The following is a 19665-nucleotide window of genomic DNA, read 5'->3' on the forward strand; positions in this document are numbered from 1 at the left end:
AAAAGCTATTTTTGATTTCTTCACCGAACCGAATATCGTATATGTATACGTATAAGAAAAGCTAGTTTATTCATGTGTATACAAATGTATGGACATTAGATGTTTGCGAAAATTTAAGATTTCATGATAAATCGGTCATAAAATTCAAAATTATGTGATAAATCGTTCAAGAGTTTTAAACTTTTGTGATCGATCTATCAAGAGAACCAAATAATTCGTGACCAATCTGTCACGAAATTTTGAATTTTGTGACATATTTATTAATGATATTATAATTTTTGCATCAAGTCATGAGTAATAGATGTATTAAATTAATATTTGCTTTATAGTTAATTTTGGTACAATGACGTGGAGATGACATTATTATGTCAATTTCCCAATTTGATATCAGATTTTAGTGTAGATATATATATATATATATGCAGTGAAAGTTTAGGATCACCTAGATCAATGTGGGAGTGATATTTTTTGTTTGCTAAAAAAGATGTGGTAGCGAGTTTGTATTCACAAATAGTGACTATTCTTGCATCTATGAGCTTCAACGAATATCAAGCCGCAAATAATTTGAGTATTCTAAAAGAAGAAAAAAAAATTGGTCAATAAAATCAGAGCCAGGTCATACTTCTAATTTTCATTTAACCGAAGGACTATTTGTGCCAGTAAACAAAGGTTGGGAGTTTGAGGTAATGGGGTTTACTTGAAAAAAAAAACTAGGGAGCAAAAGTCACAAACGTAAAAATTTAGGGACCAAATACGCTGAAAAGTCTAAAAATAATTAATGATATTTTTATTATTTTGAATTAAGCGGACACCGGACAGATACCAAAATTTTGGAGAGTCTAAGTACTGGTTCGTACAAAATCACGTCGTACTTTGAAAACCGTGATAAAAATCGGACGGAAATCGGTTCGGTGTCTAGTTCGTGAAACCCAACTTGATTAAGCGTTTTTTTTTTTTTCTATAAAAAAAACTATGATATTTAAGAGAAAACTTAGACCAAAATCAGAAAAGTATCGGGAAGTTTTAGAGTTTTTCCCATTCGGCTTAAGGCGATTCGTCATTGTTTTCCCAAATCCTAGAGATTCCTTCCTTTAATGGTCAGTATGAAGGCGATTCTTCCTTGCGTCCTGGCGAAAAGCGAGCTTGGAGACTGGTAAGTTTTCAAATCCCGACGAACTTCAAACCTTGATAAAATATAATTTTTTTAATGAAATTATTTGTGATTTTTTATAATTAAGTTCTATTAGTTTCTAACTTGATTATTGGTATTAATATCAGTTTGTATCTAAATTTTTCCAATTTTTTATCAGATCTTTTAATGTGTTTTTTGGTTTTTGTCAATTGGTCGTGGAACATGAATTTTATGTATAACTAGTTGATTTTTAGCATGAATATTATAACAAAAATTAAGTAATTAGCCAACTAAGACGTTTGAGAATGCTATATAATTAACGTTTCATAAATAGGTAAATAGTGACAAACATTACGCGACATTTTTGGTTAGCTTTTTCATTGAAAAAAATAGTGGAATATTTATGTCAATTTACGCGTGTAAATACATGAACGTGACTATTTACTTAAGATTTACGAAACGTTTACTATAGAACAATGTAAAATTGTAAATATGATTATATATCTCATGGACCCATATTATAATTGTTAAATGTTGTGTTGTTAATATTTCATTTTAGTGTTGGTATTTAATTTATCATGTTGAACTATTTGAATTATGACTTATAATATAATGAAAATATTATTTTTATTTTTATTTTATGTATAATTATTTATTCATATTTGTTCACTAAATTATTCTCGATAAATACGTATTTGAGAATATTTTTTTGACGGAAACGATAATTTAACTGTTAGTTGATTTCTATTTTTATTTATATTTATATTTTTATTTATTTGTTTATTTTTTTTTTTTTAACGGTTACGATCCTCGCTTTGAATATAAAAACGAGTCCAGAACTCAAACAAACCGTGCAACAGAGAAGAAGAATAACAAAAATGAAGATTTATCACATACCTTGCTTAGAAGACAACTACTCTTACCTGTATGTATACGAACAATCGATTCTCTGACTTTCCTACTCAGTGATTGTATTACCATCAATTGAACTGAATTATTTGATATCGCCGTTTCAGGATCGTGGACGAGACGACTAAAGAAGCGGCGGTGGTCGATCCCGTCGAGCCGGAGAAGGTCCTCAAAGTCGCCGGAGAACACGGCGTCGTTCTCAAGCTCGTTCTCACAACTCACCACCACTGGTACTACCAAATTGATCCACACTCGATAAATCCATGTCTTGTTCTAGGTCTCGGATTTAGGATCTGTTCGAAAATGAACTCTTTGTTGGAGCCTTTGACCTAATTCTATCGAATCGCTTGTTGATAAATACAGTTTCTGGATTTCTATGGTTTTTGTTTGATTAGGGATCACGCCGGAGGGAATGAGAAGTTGAAGGAGTTGGTGCCGGGAATAAAAGTGTACGGCGGTTCCAAAGACAACGTGAAGGGTTGCACCGACGTCGTCGAGAACGGGGATAAGATATCGCTCGGCTCTGATGTCACTGTGTTGTCGCTTCACACTCCTTGGTAATGATTCTCTTCTCTTTTACCATTTCTATATTAGCATAGAACTGAAATGTTTCGTATGATATTGGGGTTCTATCGCCTAAAACCATAAAAAATCCCATGTCCCGTAGGCTATGGACATTTCAAATTATAAAATAGAGGAGAGAGACCAGATAATAAGGATAAGGGATTCACATTTGGGATAAAATTTTGGGGCTTGGCTCTCAGCTATTCCGGCTTTGGATCACATCGAGACCCATCTTTGATCGATCGGTGGCTTGCAACCAGGGACGGAGGTAGAGGAGGTGGTTAGAGGGGGCTGATTTGAAAAAAGTTTACCGGGGGGCTAAAATGAAAATTTCCTATATAAACTAAAAAAAAAGAGAAAAAAATAAAACCAAGGTTTGAGGGCTTAAGCCCCTAGTGGTCCGTAAAGGGCTCTGTCCCTACTTGGATCAGTGTAGATCATCTTATTCCTCACCCTTGACATGTTGGGCGGTCACGTTCATGAACTCGTGGTCATAGATAGCGTATCGGAACTCGTTCCCTGGAAGGTGCAAAGTGAGGGCATCATCGTCTTTGCTCAGCTCCCCGAACTATGAAACAACACGGTCTCTTCATCATGAGCTCAAGAAACTCGAGCTTACACTCATTGTGCACTGCCAGCTCAGTCACTGCACAGGCCATCTTGCTGAGAGATCGTTGGAGGTGAAATAGGGAAAGAAAGTGGGAGCGAGGCCGATAAAATTTGAAAGATAGATGATATTGTGGTTCTATTTCGAAATCATTCAGAGTAACTAGCGGCCTTAAACTTCATAAACTTTGTTAGGTGTGTGTGTATCATGTGCCTTTAAGATGGTAGATTTTTTCGCTCATTTTTTTCGGGTCCGGATCCCATAATATTTGGATGGCTGTTCGTTTGGCATTTGTAGACTCTAATCTAGGTTTCGTTGGGTTTGATCTCGAAAGCAATTTGTAACGAGAGGAGTAATATAGAAGATTTTAAATTCAAGATGGTGGGTCTTTGTGCTGGTGTTCGAAGTAGTAATGCAGTATGAGATCCATCTCAAAAGCAATGGGCAAAGAAATGAGTAATCTATAATCTTATAAACCTTGTGAACTCCCTTTATGTTTCTGACATGGGTTCGTTCTCGACAACCCAATCTATCGCGTTTGTATTGTTTGCACACTCGTCGAGTTTATGTATGTACGTGTGAAGAATTGTTTTGTGCTTGGTGGTTTGTTATACTAATGCTTGTCTGTATACTCTTCTTTATAGCCACACCAAAGGTCACATAAGCTATTATGTGACCGGCAAAGAGGACGAAGACCCCGCTGTTTTCACCGGTGACACACTAGTAAGTTGTTACTATAAACCGAAACATATCTCCAGTGTATTACGTTGCCTAACTGAAAATGAACAATTGGGATATATAGCTCAGTGATTTCCTTTTACGCTCTTCAACCACTTTTCATGTGGTTGATGATATGCAAAGATTGTTTTCTTCAGTACTTTACGGTAAATTTTAATGTTTTGTCAAATAAACAGTTTGTTGCGGGTTGCGGGAAGTTTTTCGAGGGAACTGCGGAACAAATGCATCAGTCTCTGTGTGTCACATTAGCTTCACTGCCGAAACCGACTCGAGTTTATTGTGGCCACGAGGTTAATTAAAAGAGCCCCCCAAAAAAAACACAATCAAAGATTAAAATGTATCAATCATCTGCTAATCTTGTTCGCAGGTGAAGAACTGACGTGGTTTATATTGCCCCGACAGTACACGGTGAAAAACTTGCAGTTTGCTCTCACCATCGAGCCAGACAATGAGAAGATACAGCAAAAGCTATCGTGGGCCCGGGAGCAACGCCAGTCCGATCTCCCGACAATTCCTTCGACCATCGAGGAAGAGATGGAAACGAACCCGTTCGTGCGGGCCAATTTGCCGGAGATTCAGGTTCGCCGATTTTGTTCTACACCTGTCTAATCTGCCAGTCCTTTTTTTAATTTTTTTTTTATATTTTTTATTTTTCTTATTTTACAGGAGAAAGTCGGGTGCAAATCTTCTGTTGAAGCCCTCGGGGAGATTAGGCGTCAGAAAGACAACTGGAGGGGCTAATATGCTATACGACCGACCGGCTTGGAAAAAGGGTTTCCATAAAATAAAGGTTGAACCCTTGTATGTGTATCGAGGTTCTTAGACTTGTTTGTCCTCGTCGTAGTGGTTTTTTTCTACGACATACAGACCTTGTGAACGACAACAATCTAGGGAGTAATGTGAAGTCAGTGTGTTAAAAGAGACACCCTCGAAGATGAAGATGAGACTACAATAAAAGCTGAGAAAAAAAGGCGTTTTTGTTTCTTCTTTTCGATTGTTTTAGAGAACACATAGTTTGACCAAAGAGAAAAGAGGAAAAACGTAATGACTTTCTCTGTTTTGGTGTTAGTTACGGGCAAGTTTCTCTAAAAGATATTTTCTCGGTCCTTTCTCATAAATATGGTCGTTTCTTTCACTCCAAGCATGTGTACGAAGTGTTGAAGGGTCTCATAAATAAAGTCTTTGCGAAAGTTTCTTTGAATTTTGAAATGCTCGTCATCAAAGCTGTAACATCAAACATAATACGCGCAAATGTGAGGGAAAAAAAAGCTGTTGTCATAGGTAGACGCGCAATTGCGAAATTCTAATTAATTAATTGATTAATTAATGAATCCACTAAGTGAAATAAAGCCAGGAAAGTGGTTAGAAAGAACAGAAGATCAATTGGCTAAAAGGAGAACCAAGAAACTTGACAGAGAAATATGGACGGTGTGGATGTCCTTTTTAGTTTTGCATCGAACAAATTTGTGCAATTACAACTTTGCTTAACTGGTGTAGTTAAAGAGAGCGTTGGCATAATTAAAATGGGATAATAAATTAAACAAAAATTTCAGGATTGACTTTTAGTTGTTCAACGGTCGCGTTCCGATACCTCGCTACTTCCCCTTTGATTTAATCAAATAAAAATGGGGAAATATTCATTCCTTTCCTATCGCCATCGATATTTATTTTTTTAATAATATATATTTTATATAGACACTTTTTTTGGTTACATTGTTGTGCCCGTGTTGAAAAAGGCAAAAAGCAGGAAAAAAAACAAAAAACAAATAACTTCGTCCCTCAGATAATACCGGCTCGAATCGTCCGTCTTTGGAACAACTGGATCAACGATACAAGCTGTTTATGATTAATTAAAAGGAAACGAAAATCTTTGTTTTCAAAAATCTTTGTTTACGAGGAAGAGCGAATCTCTCTTCTTCTGATTCTGTGTCGTTCGTAACAATTTATTCTATTAAGGAGAGAGAGAGAGAGAGAGAGAGAGAGAGAGAGAGAGAGAGAGAGAGAGAGAGTGAGGCAGAGCTCGAGGGTTGTTAACAATGGAGGCACAGAGTCACGGCTCCGATAATAACCCGTTCGCGAATTCGTCCCCGAGAAACGCGGCGAGCAGCGATGGAGAACCTCGGAGAGGCATATCTCGAGGCCTCGACGTGTTGCGAGATTTCCTGGCGGGAAACCTGACTCGATCGCCATTGTCGCTGGCGCTCGAGTACTCCGGCTTGATGCTAGCGCCTCCGCAGGCGAGGTCCGCCGGTTCCGCCGCGGTCAACGCCGCCGCCGCCGCCGTGATTTCTACTTCGCCTCGTCGCTCGCCCGATTCCCAGAGTCCGTCGGCCGAGCCCTGCGCCGCCGGAGCCAGCGGTGGCGGAGACGATTCCGGCGAAGTTTCGATTCGAATCATCGGCGGAGGAGGACACGACGACTGCGCCGATGGAAGCGAAGGATCGGCGGCGTCGGTCGACGATCATCAGCCTGGGTCGGCGAGGGAGAGAGAGCCGTTGGTACCGCCGTCTCCTACGGCGGCTCGGCCCGAGAACTTCGGAAGCGGCAGCGGAGGAGGCGAGATGGAGGATCCAGGGTACCAGAGCTACGATATTCAGCAGATTGCTCAGTGGATTGAACAGATTCTTCCGTTCTCGATTCTCTTGCTAGTTGTGTTCATTCGTCAGCATTTGATAGGTACCTTTTTTTTTTTTTTCTCTTGAGTTTTCGATTGAAACTTTGTTTATTATTACTGCAATGTTTCGCCAGACATTCTATTTTGAATTGCTCTCGTGTTCATTGATGATGATTGGGACAAGTACGAAAGGAAGAGACTCATTTACTTTAGATAGTGATTTCTTGTTAGAGTGTTGGTAATTTCTATTAAATGTGTTGTAGTTCTACAGTACTTGGATTCATTTCTAATTAGTTGAAGGCATTAGCAAGTTTGTTAGAGATGATATTAGAAGCTAAAGCTTATAGAACTTCATTTGCATTATTATATTATATATATAAGTACAGCAATGTTGATTGATATTTGGTATCACAGCAAGAAGGATATAAGTTGCTTATATGTGAACACTTTGCATTCCTATTGGTGTAGAACTCTTTATCAATTCTATCTGTAGTGGTTTAAGGCAACCTTGTAGTTCTTGTACTTCAATTTATAGGTCTCTCACAATATGAACACAGTGGGGCTGATAACTTGGTTAACTGAGTTTAGTGCTTTAGTTTTTTGTCTCATATATTCTCTAGTATTTATTGTCATTGCAGCCATTGATTATTTTTGTTTGGTGAGCTACAGGTTTTTTCGCAACGGTGTGGGTGTCCGCTGTCATGTTCAAATCAAATGATATCGTTCGGAGGCAAACTGCTCTAAAGGTCTGTCTTGAGATTGCAATCTCTCTGATATAACTTAAAATCCATTGGAGTAGACGAGGGACTAATTTTTCGTTTTGTTAATGGTTTCATAACAGGGAGAGAGGAAAAGTTATGTACTTGTTGGCATTTTTTTCGGATTTATGCTTCACGTAGCTGTTATTTACTGGTGGTTTCGGAATGATGATATATTGTACCCATTGATCATGCTTCCTCCAAAAGCAACTCCACAATTCTGGCATGCCATATTCATCATTTTGGTAAATGGTATGAATTCTGTTTTCCATTCTCTTTCTTTTTCTCTGTACAGTACTATATTTTAGCTGAAGTTGAAAGGCTTGAGCTTGTGTAGTATTAATTATTTTACTTGTTTAACAGTAATGGGTTGCTAGATGGTTGACTGCTGAATTATTGCAAGTTATATATATGGGTCTGATACTTATAGGATTGGGATAAAACTTCCGCCAGGGTGTTCTTCGAATCTACTTTGATCGTGCATTATTTCTCTAAATATCATCCTGAGCCATTCTTCTTCTTCTTTTTTTTTTTTTTTTTTTTTTTTTTTTTTTTTTTTTTTTTTTTTCTGCTGCTTGTCTTGTTAATTCTTTATTAGACTAACACTGCTGCAATTTTTTCAGATACATTGATGAGGCAGGCTGCAATGGCTGTAAAATGTCTGGTTCTTGTGTATTACAAGAATGGAAGAGGCTATAGCTTCCGTCGGCAGGTAATAACCTATATCCAGTAGATATTTATAGAATATATAATGTGAACACAAAGTTTAGCTCTTGAATATATCTACAGGACATAAATATGTTACACAAAATATAGCTCTTGAATTTTAGTAGTTATCTGTGTCCACCTCCTGATTTTTTATGGCCATAACAAATTGCAGGGACAATTGTTAACCCTAATTGAGTATACCCTGCTATTGTACCGTGTTTTATTACCAACACCTGTTTGGTATCGGTTCTTCTTGAACAAGGATAATGGAAGCCTGTTCTCGTCCCTAACAACAGGATTGTATCTTACTTATAAGCTCACATCTGTTGTCGAGAAGGTAACTAGGAAAGTACATTAATGTTTGTTTCAAAATTAAGATCTCTAAATATTAAGCATTTGTGGCAACACTTTATGTTGTTTTAGGTCCGACTATTCGTATCTGCTGTGAATGCGTTATCACGGAGGGAAATCCTTTATGGCTCTCATGCCACACCCGAACAGGTATATATATATATTGGTCGTATCATGCTTAAACTATTATCCTGCATTAGTGCAGATTGGCAAAACCTCGGTGAAATTTAAATGGTTTAGGGCTTTAAGGCCATTTATTATTGACGTCACTTGGACATGATCTTTTAACACCATTAAAATAAATGTATAATACATCCTGATTTTTTATTTCTCTCACCCATTTTCATCTGCTGATGTGCATTGGAAAATCTCCATTTAAGAATGTATATTTTGCAACCAAAGCTTTGGTTAATATATAAACAAAAGCTTTATTTTTTATTTATTTTAAAAAGCATAGTAGTAAACTACAATCTGTAACTAGTTATATAATAACTAAAGCTTTATTATCGCTTGCTTTATCTTGATGAAAGGAAGATATGCGTGATACCAGCAGATGGCTTATGCATGTATCTTGCTTTTGTCTCCTTAACTTAGTAAATATAGTAGCATTTGAATAACGGTGGTTATCTCTTTCATTTTATTAATAAATGATGTGCCTTACCTGGTTGGGTTTGATTTTAGGTAAATGCAGCTGGAGATCTTTGTGCTATTTGCCAAGAAAAGATGGATTCTCCAATTCTCTTGCGCTGTAAGCACATCTTCTGTGAGGACTGCGTTTCAGAGTGGTAAGTTTTTGCATTCAATTTAACAATTTTGCATCATAATTCCATTGTACTTGTTGAGACAATCGGACATTACAGTATAATTGTTCAAGGAGAAATAGTTGTCTTTGCTGAAGCTCGTAAGAGCACGTGATTCTTGAGTGTGTATAAAGAGCTTTGGTATGTCAAAGCTTTCGTGAATATATGATTCTTTCAAAACCATGCCTACTGTAAAATTATTGTACATTGGAGCAACTGAACCTGGGTAAAACCATGAAGTACACAGTTAACTTTAGGCGTGTCAACTTAAGACAAACTATAGAATCAAAATGTCTTGGTACTATTTGCATTCTTAGATGGTCTCTTTGCGAAGCAGAACCCTGATAAGTTCTAGCATTTTCCATAAACTCTTTTCACGGATGTGGGTTTCAAAAAATAATAAAAATATTTTACATAATAACTCTCTTCTAGCACTTGTTTTATATACATGGTGTTAGTGCAAAGTGTTCTAGGTCAAAATTCATTCCAAGTAATGGCTGACAGCATTTAAGTAATGTATTAACATGTTGTGTGAAACATTAATAGTAATGGCTGATGGCCTGTATACTATCTAACCCTGCTTTGTAAAAGCACTTGAAGTGTTTAAATGTTCTAACAAATATATTACTCTAGTTTCTGTGTAGTTTTAATCTTCATCTAATTGACTGACAGAGGGTTACTTGTTTTTCCAGGTTCGAGAGAGAACGGACTTGCCCTCTATGCAGGGCGGTGGTTAAGCCTCCACATTTACGAACATTTGGAGACGGGTCAACAAATTTGTTGTTTCAGTTGTTTTGAGATAAAAGAGAGAAAAAAAAGGTATCAGCTTTGCACCACAAGCCTTCTTTCACTAAAAACGTAGCCATCTCGTCGAACCAGCGAACAGAATGAATAAGTAAACTTGTTACAGCCATCTAATCAGTTAGCCGGCTCAAGCAGATCTAACAGAAGGTACTCACACACACACATGTATACGAGGTATGAACTGGTCAGGGGTCTTATGTATTTTCAGTTTTTACCGAGAGATACGACACTTTTACCGAGAGATATGACATAGTCAAGGCTTTTATCAGCTCGGTTGGTCCCGAAAACAAGATGAGGTGGTTAGGCTGAATTTTCTTTTTCTTCTCATCCAGCGCTGTATGTCAATATTTGGTGTAAATATAAACGTTTCTTTCGTCCTCACTCGCGCCTTTTATTTACAAACATCTTGAAACTATTTACTTCATGCAACTCCACGAGTTACTGATACGTTGTAGATATGGTTGGCTAAATGTTTAGAAGCCGGTAACTAAAGTTTGAAGGAAAGAAAAATAACCCCGTGCGCTTCAGAGAGGGGTCGATTCTGGCTGGCAGTGTTGCTAGCTAGGTTTGGCTTTAGGGATTCTTTTCACTTGTAGGCTACGTTAGGGTTCCTGAGCCTTTTGCTGAGAGTATGACAATATCAATAATGATTTGTTTCATTATGTGCACGTGGAATTTTATATGGAGTAGAGAGTCTATGCATTTTCCCACCCAACGCGCACACACACACACACACTCACATATTGTAGTTGCAGAAAAGAAGTATTTTCTTACCCAGTTACCATATGGTTAGATAAATACAGTCTGTGGTTGATCGGCAAAAGAATATTTGAAAACTTTCGCTACCATAAATGACTACAAATGAAGTCTGATGGAAAAGCAGGGATCAGAAAGAAAAAAAAGAAAGAAAGAGAAAAAGATTGTGCATAACAAGGACACTGGTGGTCCTATTTATAATGTCAGAATTCTTTGCTCCCCATTGTAGATAGTTGTGGGGATCAACCAGCAACTTTGTCATCCCTGCAACATCTTCACACCATTACCATCTGTTAGTGCTCAAAAGGTGAATCACAAAAACAGCTCATCAATTTTTACACTTGGTGGAAGAAAAAAAATATTGAAAATTGAACAGACCACTGGGAAGAAAATTCAATTTAGTATTGTTTGAATAATTGAAAGAAAGAAAAATAGTACACCTTTTGGGACCACGAAAATGTTATCCAAGCTTCGTAGGGTTGACTCCTGCAATATATATTATTACATCTTTGATTTAATATTACCCTAATGAAAAGAAAAAAAAAGAAAAAAAAACAGTATTGGGTTCTGACTTTCTGGGTTTTTTGAAATTTTTTCATGAATGGGCACGCTTTAAGATCTCATATTAAAGCAAGTCATTTTGCAAATCGGTGATGTGGAAGAGTTAGAGCTTATAGTTTCTGCTGTTTTGAGCAAACAAATATATTCTTTGCTTTGCTGGTTATCATTGAAGTGAACGTTTTGAGGCCAAATTGCTCAAAGGACTGTCCTATGGGCCATTGTTTTTTTTTTGCCCACCATCACGTTGTTTCTGATGCTCTGCACAAGTGTTATTATTGGTATTTTCTATATATAAATAGTAATAATAATATGATGGCAAACAAGACTAGTGAACAAAATGAAGAAACAAAAATTCTAGCACTCTCTACGTCGCATATGGCTACAGCTAAGGAAGCAACAAACCATTTATTGGAAACTTTGGAATATATTCTGAGTGGAATCTGCAGAGATATAGTAAAAGAGAAGAGCACTGGGAACTGGAATTTTAGTAGCAGTGATGATAATGTTGCATTTAGATTAAAAGATACATAAGATCATTCTAGTAACTACACAGTGAACATTTTGGTACCTAACCCCTCCCCTCGATTATATATATATATATATATATATATATATATATATATATATATATATATATATATATATATATATATATTCCATTGCACTACGGCAAATCTTGTCCACTGAAATGAAAAAAAAAATTGTAAATATCGTATGCAAATGATACAATTCTTGAACAAAAGGATATCCAACAAACTTTTTCCAATTGGGTAATGAAAGAAAAGGGGAGGTAGAGAGTATCTTTTTATTTTGACTTGTCCTAATGTGAATCACTCGGCTTGAATCCTTATATTAATCTTAACTTCATCATAAAAAAATAAAAAAAGCCCTTGACCCAACACATCGTGTCGACACTCGACACCAGTTTTACAAGAAAAAAAAGTCTCTTGATACCTTGAAAACTCCAAAAATATAATTTACACATGATATTTTGATGTAAAAAATTGGGAAAATATTAAATGTATCCATTGTATTCAATCGAATTGTGTAATTTATCTCGTCAGTTTAAAAAATATGAGGCATCTTTTTTAAGTTTAATATAAATGACACCTACCTATTCTAAAAATATGTTATATCGTAAATATCACTCTTTTCATTTATTTTTTACCAAAATTTTATTTTGAACTCTCCAAAATATTCTGAAATAACTCTTTATTTTCTATTTATATATATAATTAAATCAAAATCTTTCTTTTATAAAAAGATAAAGATTTATTTTTATAAGTTTTAATTTTTTTTAATAAACTAGTAAATAAATATTTATTTTATTTAGGGTATTTTGGGGAGTTCAATTTTTTTTTTGGTAAAAAAATAATGGAAAAGAGGGTATTTGCGATATAACATATTTCTAAGGGAAAAGTGTCAGCAGTATCTCCTGTGTTTAATCGAGATATGTGATTTATTCCTTTAGTTTTAAAAATATTACATATCTTTTTTCAGTTTAATATACTTTTCTCACAGATGATCTATCAATGCGTTTGCACTTAATTTTATAATGTATTATATCTATCCTATTGTTTGCACTTGATTCTTTAGTGTATTAAGTTTAGCAATTTATTTTTTAGGATTTCAATTTGTATATATGCCATTTAATGACTACTTTTTATCGATGTTCATACCAAATTAGAATAACATATAATGGTTTTGTGATAAATTTATATAATTACATAATAAAATTAAAATATAATAAATTTCGAGGTTGTTTCGCAATTAGTTAAATTATTTAAATATGATTAAAATTCTACTAAAAAACTGAGTGAAATGAATAGTAAAACTACATATTTGTAATTTTATATGGAGTGGGAAATGAAATTGAATTGAAGTATATCCAACCCCATTCATCACATCGCACTCTATTATGGAGTGAGTTACAGATGATCTAAGTGAGATGATATATATAAGGACGAAGTTAGAAATCTAAACTAAAAAAGTTAATATGCAAAGAAGTTCAAGGTAGACTAATTTATAAATTTTTTGGAAAAAAATATATAAAAAAATTAAAACTGACAAAAGATGCAAATATTTTTTTTGAGGAGGACTCTAGCTCACCCTGGACACCTATATTGAACCTTTCTAGTATCTCAAGCCTCACTTTGTTTTCTTGTATTTTAAAATCTATCATTTTTTTAATCATAATAAATCCTCATTAATTATGATATATTGTCCACATTCGTACACAACGAATGACATCATGATCGGCTATGGAAACTAAGGGGCCGTTTGGTTTAGTTTTCTAAACTCGTTTTCTGTTTTTAAATTCTGTTTTCTTATTCTAATTTTTAAATTTAAAAAACAGATTTAGAATTACGTTTCGGAATATTTTAAATGTTGTTTGGTTATGTTTTCCATTCAATTGTATAGAGATAAAATAGAAAACAACTTTTCATTGTTTTCTGTTTTCTAAACAAATTTCAAAGAAAACAGAAACATTATTCTAAATCTGTTTTCTGAATTTATAACCAAACAGTTTTTCTAAAACAGTTTTCTAGAATTTAGAATCAGAAAACAGAAAACAGGAATGGAAAACTTAACCAAACGGGGCCTAAGGAAATCAAATATCATACTCTGAATGAGCTCAATAACTAAAAATTAAATTCCACGAAAAATCCATAAACCTAAACCAGTGGGCGGATCCAGACTCGGAAGCGGGGGGGGGGGGGGGGCCAAAACTGAATTTTGGCTGGAAAAAAAAAAATAATTTTAAGCCTGAATTTTTTTTTTTGGGGGGCCCAGGCCTCTTGAGGCTACAACGTGGGTCCGCCACTGACCAAAACATTTGGGGATGTTACAAAATTTAATCCTCTTACCCTTGAAAACCGAGGGTTTTTCTTGGTATTGAGCATGATTTCAAATGTCGACGAAAATCGTCGATTTCCGGCGAAAAAGTCGCTAGCCGAGAGGACTCTGGCCGACGAAAGGTGTTTTTTTTTCTTCGTTTCGTCGTTTTTCGTTTTTTTATCGTTTTTCGTCATCTGTCGTTTTGTCTGTCGTTTTTCTTTTTTTGTCGGTTTTTTTTTCCCTGTTGTCATTTTTTTTACTGTTGTTTTTAAAAAAAATTTATATATATTAATAGCACACATTTATAAAATAATATATATATATATACACAATTTTATATTAAAAAAGATTCAGAAATGCTTTTCAGCCCGAGCACAAATTCGCACGACTCCCCACCAAAGCATCAAACACAAAAAAGAAATTGCCACGTGTCAATGAATGTGTGGATCGTTCGGGCTCGTGACCCGTGATAAATAGCATCTCTCAAAAAGATTATATACATAATGTATTTTCTTTATATATGTTTAAAAGTTGAATAATATATGTATGTATTACATGTATATATTTTAAATATATTTTACCACATTTTTTCCGTTCGGTTTTCCATCGGCTTGGTTTTTCATGGAAAACGACATTTGAAAATGGCAAATCGAATGCCATTTTCCACATTTTTTCCGTTCGGTTTTCCATCGGTTTGTTGATTTTCCGTAAATTAGGAGGCTCGAAACGGCAACGAAAACGGCATTTCGAACCTTGGTATTGAGAATGATTTGATCTTCGACTGGTCGAGAAATGAACCATATTTGCGGAAACTTGCGAGTTTTAGCAAAATCGTGCAATGAGATTTTGGTTTGGGAGATGGATAAATAAACTAGGAGTAATATTTATCCATTTTTATAAAAATGAAAAATTTACCATATTAAGACTTTTTAGTTACGAGTTTGTCACTAATTATAGTGATTTAGTGACGAATTAGTAACTAAAAAGTCTTAATATATATGGTTTTTATTTATTTTTAATAGAAATAGGTAAATTATCCCCAAAAGAGTTTTAGTTGTGGCAATTTCCTTTTGAAAAATTATATGGATTAAGCCACTTGAAACGTGCAAATTGCAATCTAGTCATCGTTTCAGTTAAGTTTCAAACATAGCCACAATTGATGACGTGACTTTTGTTAGTCATTTAACAATTTATATTGTTTATACTTTGTTTAAAAGTCGGTTGAATATTTCGCCTATTTATTTTGGTTTATTTTCGTTTATTTATTACACGCATAAATAAAAATTAACGAAAATTTATTGACGATTCACAAGTTACTTATTTTAATCAATATTTAATTTGTTTATTATATTATATTCATTAATGATTTTCCTTTTAAATATTCAAATTTGAATCAAAGCGTGTACTAAGTTTGATGATGTTGTTGACTTTCCTATTAGTATGACTCGGACTGTTTTATTTTCACTCATTTTTCTAATTTTTTGCGTGGTTGCCTAAGGTTTTGGTTACGTTTTGTATTGAGACGAGTAACTCACATAAAACAAATAAAAACGTGTGCAAAAACTGATTTTTTATTTTTTATTTTTTATTTTTTATTTTGTCTTTTCCTGTTTTTAATGAACGACTTTCAGCTCCTTGTGGTAGACGAAAAACCAGCGCATACTCCACGCAAAAAATGCGTAATCTCAAACCTTGGCCAAAATAACCAGTAAAGTCTCTAGCACAATTATAAATTAATTACAAATTTTTTTTCTTCTAAAAGAACAACTACCAACTATGGCAGTATAGTCAACCCCTTAGAAGTTAGAACCACCGATCTACATGAAGAAAAAGTGTGAATATATTGCAAATACTTTTTTTTTATAAATATTATCAATACTTAATTATTATTATATAGCTAAAAAGTGAAAAATAAATGTCTATATTTTAATGAGTGACTGTTAATACGACTTCTTAGATTATTTTATCCTTGTATAAAACATATAATTTTACTTCAAAATTAGATATTTGTATATATTAGTGAATGTAATTTATTATATTTTTGACATATAAAAAAAGTCAGATGATTGATATTTATTTGAATAATGTAATAAAGAAACAATATTAACCTTTTGTTTGATGTAACTAACAGTCAATAGTAAGTGTTATAAACCAGTATAAATAGATACGTGACTAAAAATTAAGGAAAAAAATAGAGTGCACAAAGAGAGAAAGAGAGAAAAATAAGAAAATAAAGTAAAATATTAATTAAATATTTTTTCTAAAAAAGGTACCATGTTATGCAATTAATTTTATTTGTTTATCTTTTAAAATTAAATTTAGTTAAAGGGCATTTTGACTTTTTTTTTTGTAAGTTAATAATAAAAGTAGCTAATTTCTAATTATTAATCAAACATTGGTTAAAGTTCACTTTCAATGGTTCAAGAAAGCTATAGGATTTTCCTCAAAAAAAAAAAAAAAAAAAGCTATAGGATTCTAATTTGATTAGTCTATTCTATAAAATTAACAAGTCAAATATAGACATGTTTTGAGTAGTTTAGTGGTTAAATTGTATAAAACGATTAATGCACAAATTCCTAACCATTTTGCTCAAAAAGCTAATTTAAGAAACAAAATATCATTAGCTTAATAATTAAATGACTATTTACTATAAAAAGCTAAAGCCAAATTTGAGAGAGAGAGAAGTCATCCTCCTGAGCTGAGTCTCCTAACTCATGAACTTCTTTTTCAGATCAAAAGTTACATTGCAATGTGAGACAGCACAGCTAGGAGTGAGAAAATTGAGAAATTGTCGATCAATCAATCAAAGCATCAAACCACAGAATGAATGGACAGAATCACATGAAATAAATGAATGAATAGTTGTCTCCAATGTGATACCATTGTCCAAATAAGTCTCATTATTTAGGATATATAATACTGTCAAAGTAAAGACTCAAAATTTATCTCCAAACTCCAAAGTACCATAGCTCCACCGTCAATAGTTTATTATTTACATCGGACGGTTTTTTATTATAAAGAGGAACAACACATTATTAAAAAATATCTATTTTATTCGTAATGTTTTCATTGGTCGTCGCAAAGAATATCTATTATACTTACTAATTGTCTATTTAAGGTCCGATAATTTGTTTTTTTTGTCTATTTAAGAATTGCCAAGAAGAATTTTTAAGATATTAATTTTGATTATAAAATTTAGAAAAAAGTATCATATTCCCTTCATGAATCATGCTATTAATCTTATGAGAGTGTAGTCCAGAGTAGTGATTTTTATTGACTGGGACTGGTCTACGTCACTAGTCTTTTACCCAACAAAAAAACTGTCACACAAAAGTTTACATGTAGGGCCTTATTTGCTTTCTTGAGCTAAAACATAAAATTACATATTAACATACGTTTCCAAAGAAAATTTACAATGTTCGATGATATTATTCCTTCATCTAATTTAGAAATGAAAAGACTAGTAAACATGTTTGTAAATTATTATAATAGTAGAATTTCTTGCATGCATAAATAAATAGGATTATTTATGTAGTCGGTCCATTGATAGCAACCATATATACAACCATATGATATGACCCTCTACTTTTTTTTTCCCTTTTTTTTTTTTTTTTAAATAACGAAATACAAGACAACATTTCAATTAAGTTTTGAAATGCCCTCAAAGAAGTTACTATTTTTTTTTCAAAAATTGATAAGCAAATAAGAAAGAATGATATGTTATAGCTATTTTTCTTTGTGAAATTTTAATATAATTAGCTTTTCAAAAATTTATTTAATTTTCACATTATTTCTTGTTTATTTAACATTATCTGCTACAAAATCACCTGAAGACAGAAAATAAAACCTACCCTCTCTATCTCCCACACTATGCCCTATTACTTTCTCTCTCTACCCTGTGTTAGATTTTTAAAAGATTTTGGAGTCACTTTCCTTGTCTCTGACTCTCATGGAGATAGTGACCCATCATTTCATTTACTATTAAATAAAGAGAAAAATCGAAGAGAACAAAAGAAAAAATAAATCCTCCTTTTATTCTGGGCAAGTCATTTTTCCTCCTCTTCAATACCCTATTTATTATTTTCTAGTTTTTCTGTTTCCTCGCGGTTGCCACATAAAAAAATGGGATATGAGAAGAGTAGGGTTTCATGTGTACATATGCTATTTTTTTTAGGGTTTCAACGATGGAAGGTATAAGATTTCCATCACAATTTACTCCAACAGATGCAAGTTAAGTTTTATCATCTTTCTCCAATTTCTTTGAACACTATCATACATATTTATACATTTAATTGTTGCCGTTTGTACTTGCTATATATCATCTTCTTCCACCATTTTTCAGATCGGTTATTTTATAGTGTTCATAAATATGCCTCTCTTTACATCGCTCTTTTTAGAAGACAGTTCTTTGACGATCTGTCATAGTGACATTTTTCAGATCACATATGTTGGTTATTCATTACTTTTATAATTCTCTTTGTTCTTTTTTCCTAAATATTGTTACCACTTTCTGAACTGTATATATTGCTCTAGATTATCGTCTTTCATCTCGCGATTTCACTATGGCTCTCACGTAATCTGTGACTGTGTTGCTTCTGATTAATTCATATGTAGCAGAAAATGGGTTATTCATTTTTCTTCTGATTAATAACTTTGGGGGTTCAAATAATCTGGTAAAATGTCAGTTTTATCAGCCTTCGGAAAATAAAAGGTAGATGTATATATTGATGAGCTATGAAGTATAAAAACCAAAATACGGCAAAAATATTATATGTTGCTGTAAAATATAAGTCAAAATTATCATTTATAAGTCAAAATTATCATCTAGTCCACGATTCTCGTGTTTAGTTGCAACTCATTAAAAAAATATACTAGTTTTTTAGGTATTTGTTTGGGTGTGTTTTTCACAATGAAATGATTTTTTTTATTCATTAAAAGTGGTTAAGTTAAATATTAGAGGTGAATTCAGGGATCAATAGCATGCAAATGAAAGTGTTTCCGAAGTTTTGAAGCAACAATATTTAAAGTTTTAAGATATATATGGGATGACTGGTTTTGGAGAGCATTTGATTTGGGAATCATTAAATGTCAATGCCATTGACATCTCTGAAAAATTAGAATGATTTTGCTAATTGATCATGCTTTTTTCTTCCAATATACATACACATTTGTTACATGAGCTAGCAAGCCTAATATCACTTGTTCTTATGATATTTTCAGATCCACTATAGAAGTGCTTGAAAGGGCTTGATTAATTTTGCAAGTCATGCAACAATTAGCACACGTGTAAGAGAGAAAGGAAAATGGTTAGTGAGAGCTTCCTTCAGCCCACTCATGGATAGGACAGAATAGGGTTTGTGAAGTAACTGCCGACTCATTCACTCAAACACTCAGTAGAAAAAGAAAGAGATATTTCATATATCTATCTATACACACATATATATATATATATATATATATATGTATATTTCTCTACTGTGATTGTGTGAATGAAGCGGGAGATATTTTGCATCCCTCTTTCTCTG

General features: G+C 33.6%; 2 protein-coding genes and 1 long non-coding RNA gene across 3 annotated transcripts; all 3 read left to right on the plus strand.

Annotated features, from left to right (window-relative positions):
* The first annotated feature begins 1947 nt into the window (after window positions 1–1947).
* GLY2 (Metallo-hydrolase/oxidoreductase superfamily protein) lies at window positions 1948–5145 on the plus strand. The gene is made up of 7 exons (XM_089604190.1): window positions 1948–2057; window positions 2149–2271; window positions 2437–2598; window positions 3857–3935; window positions 4127–4240; window positions 4353–4529; window positions 4617–5145. Exons 1-7 carry the CDS (start codon window positions 2011–2013, stop codon window positions 4689–4691), a joined length of 777 nt encoding a protein of 258 aa, XP_089460316.1. The 5' UTR covers window positions 1948–2010; the 3' UTR covers window positions 4692–5145.
* Window positions 5146–5569: 424 nt separating this feature from the next.
* LOC149379790 (uncharacterized) lies at window positions 5570–10432 on the plus strand. Its single transcript, XM_089602338.1, has 8 exons — window positions 5570–6626; window positions 7234–7310; window positions 7406–7574; window positions 7946–8034; window positions 8203–8367; window positions 8454–8531; window positions 9063–9166; window positions 9874–10432. Exons 1-8 carry the CDS (start codon window positions 5987–5989, stop codon window positions 9977–9979), a joined length of 1428 nt encoding a protein of 475 aa, XP_089458464.1. The 5' UTR covers window positions 5570–5986; the 3' UTR covers window positions 9980–10432.
* A 7633-nt stretch (window positions 10433–18065) lies between these two features.
* On the plus strand, window positions 18066–19430 carry LOC149379791 (uncharacterized). The gene is made up of 2 exons (XR_016294043.1): window positions 18066–18370; window positions 19361–19430. It is a non-coding gene; the product is annotated as an uncharacterized LOC149379791 (long non-coding RNA).
* Window positions 19431–19665: the final 235 nt, after the last annotated feature.

The sequence above is a fragment of the Urtica dioica genome, chromosome 12 (assembly GCF_054948205.1).
Source record: "Urtica dioica subsp. dioica isolate 48M chromosome 12, U.dioica_male_clone48M_v1_H2, whole genome shotgun sequence".
Classification (NCBI taxonomy): domain Eukaryota; kingdom Viridiplantae; phylum Streptophyta; class Magnoliopsida; order Rosales; family Urticaceae; genus Urtica; species Urtica dioica.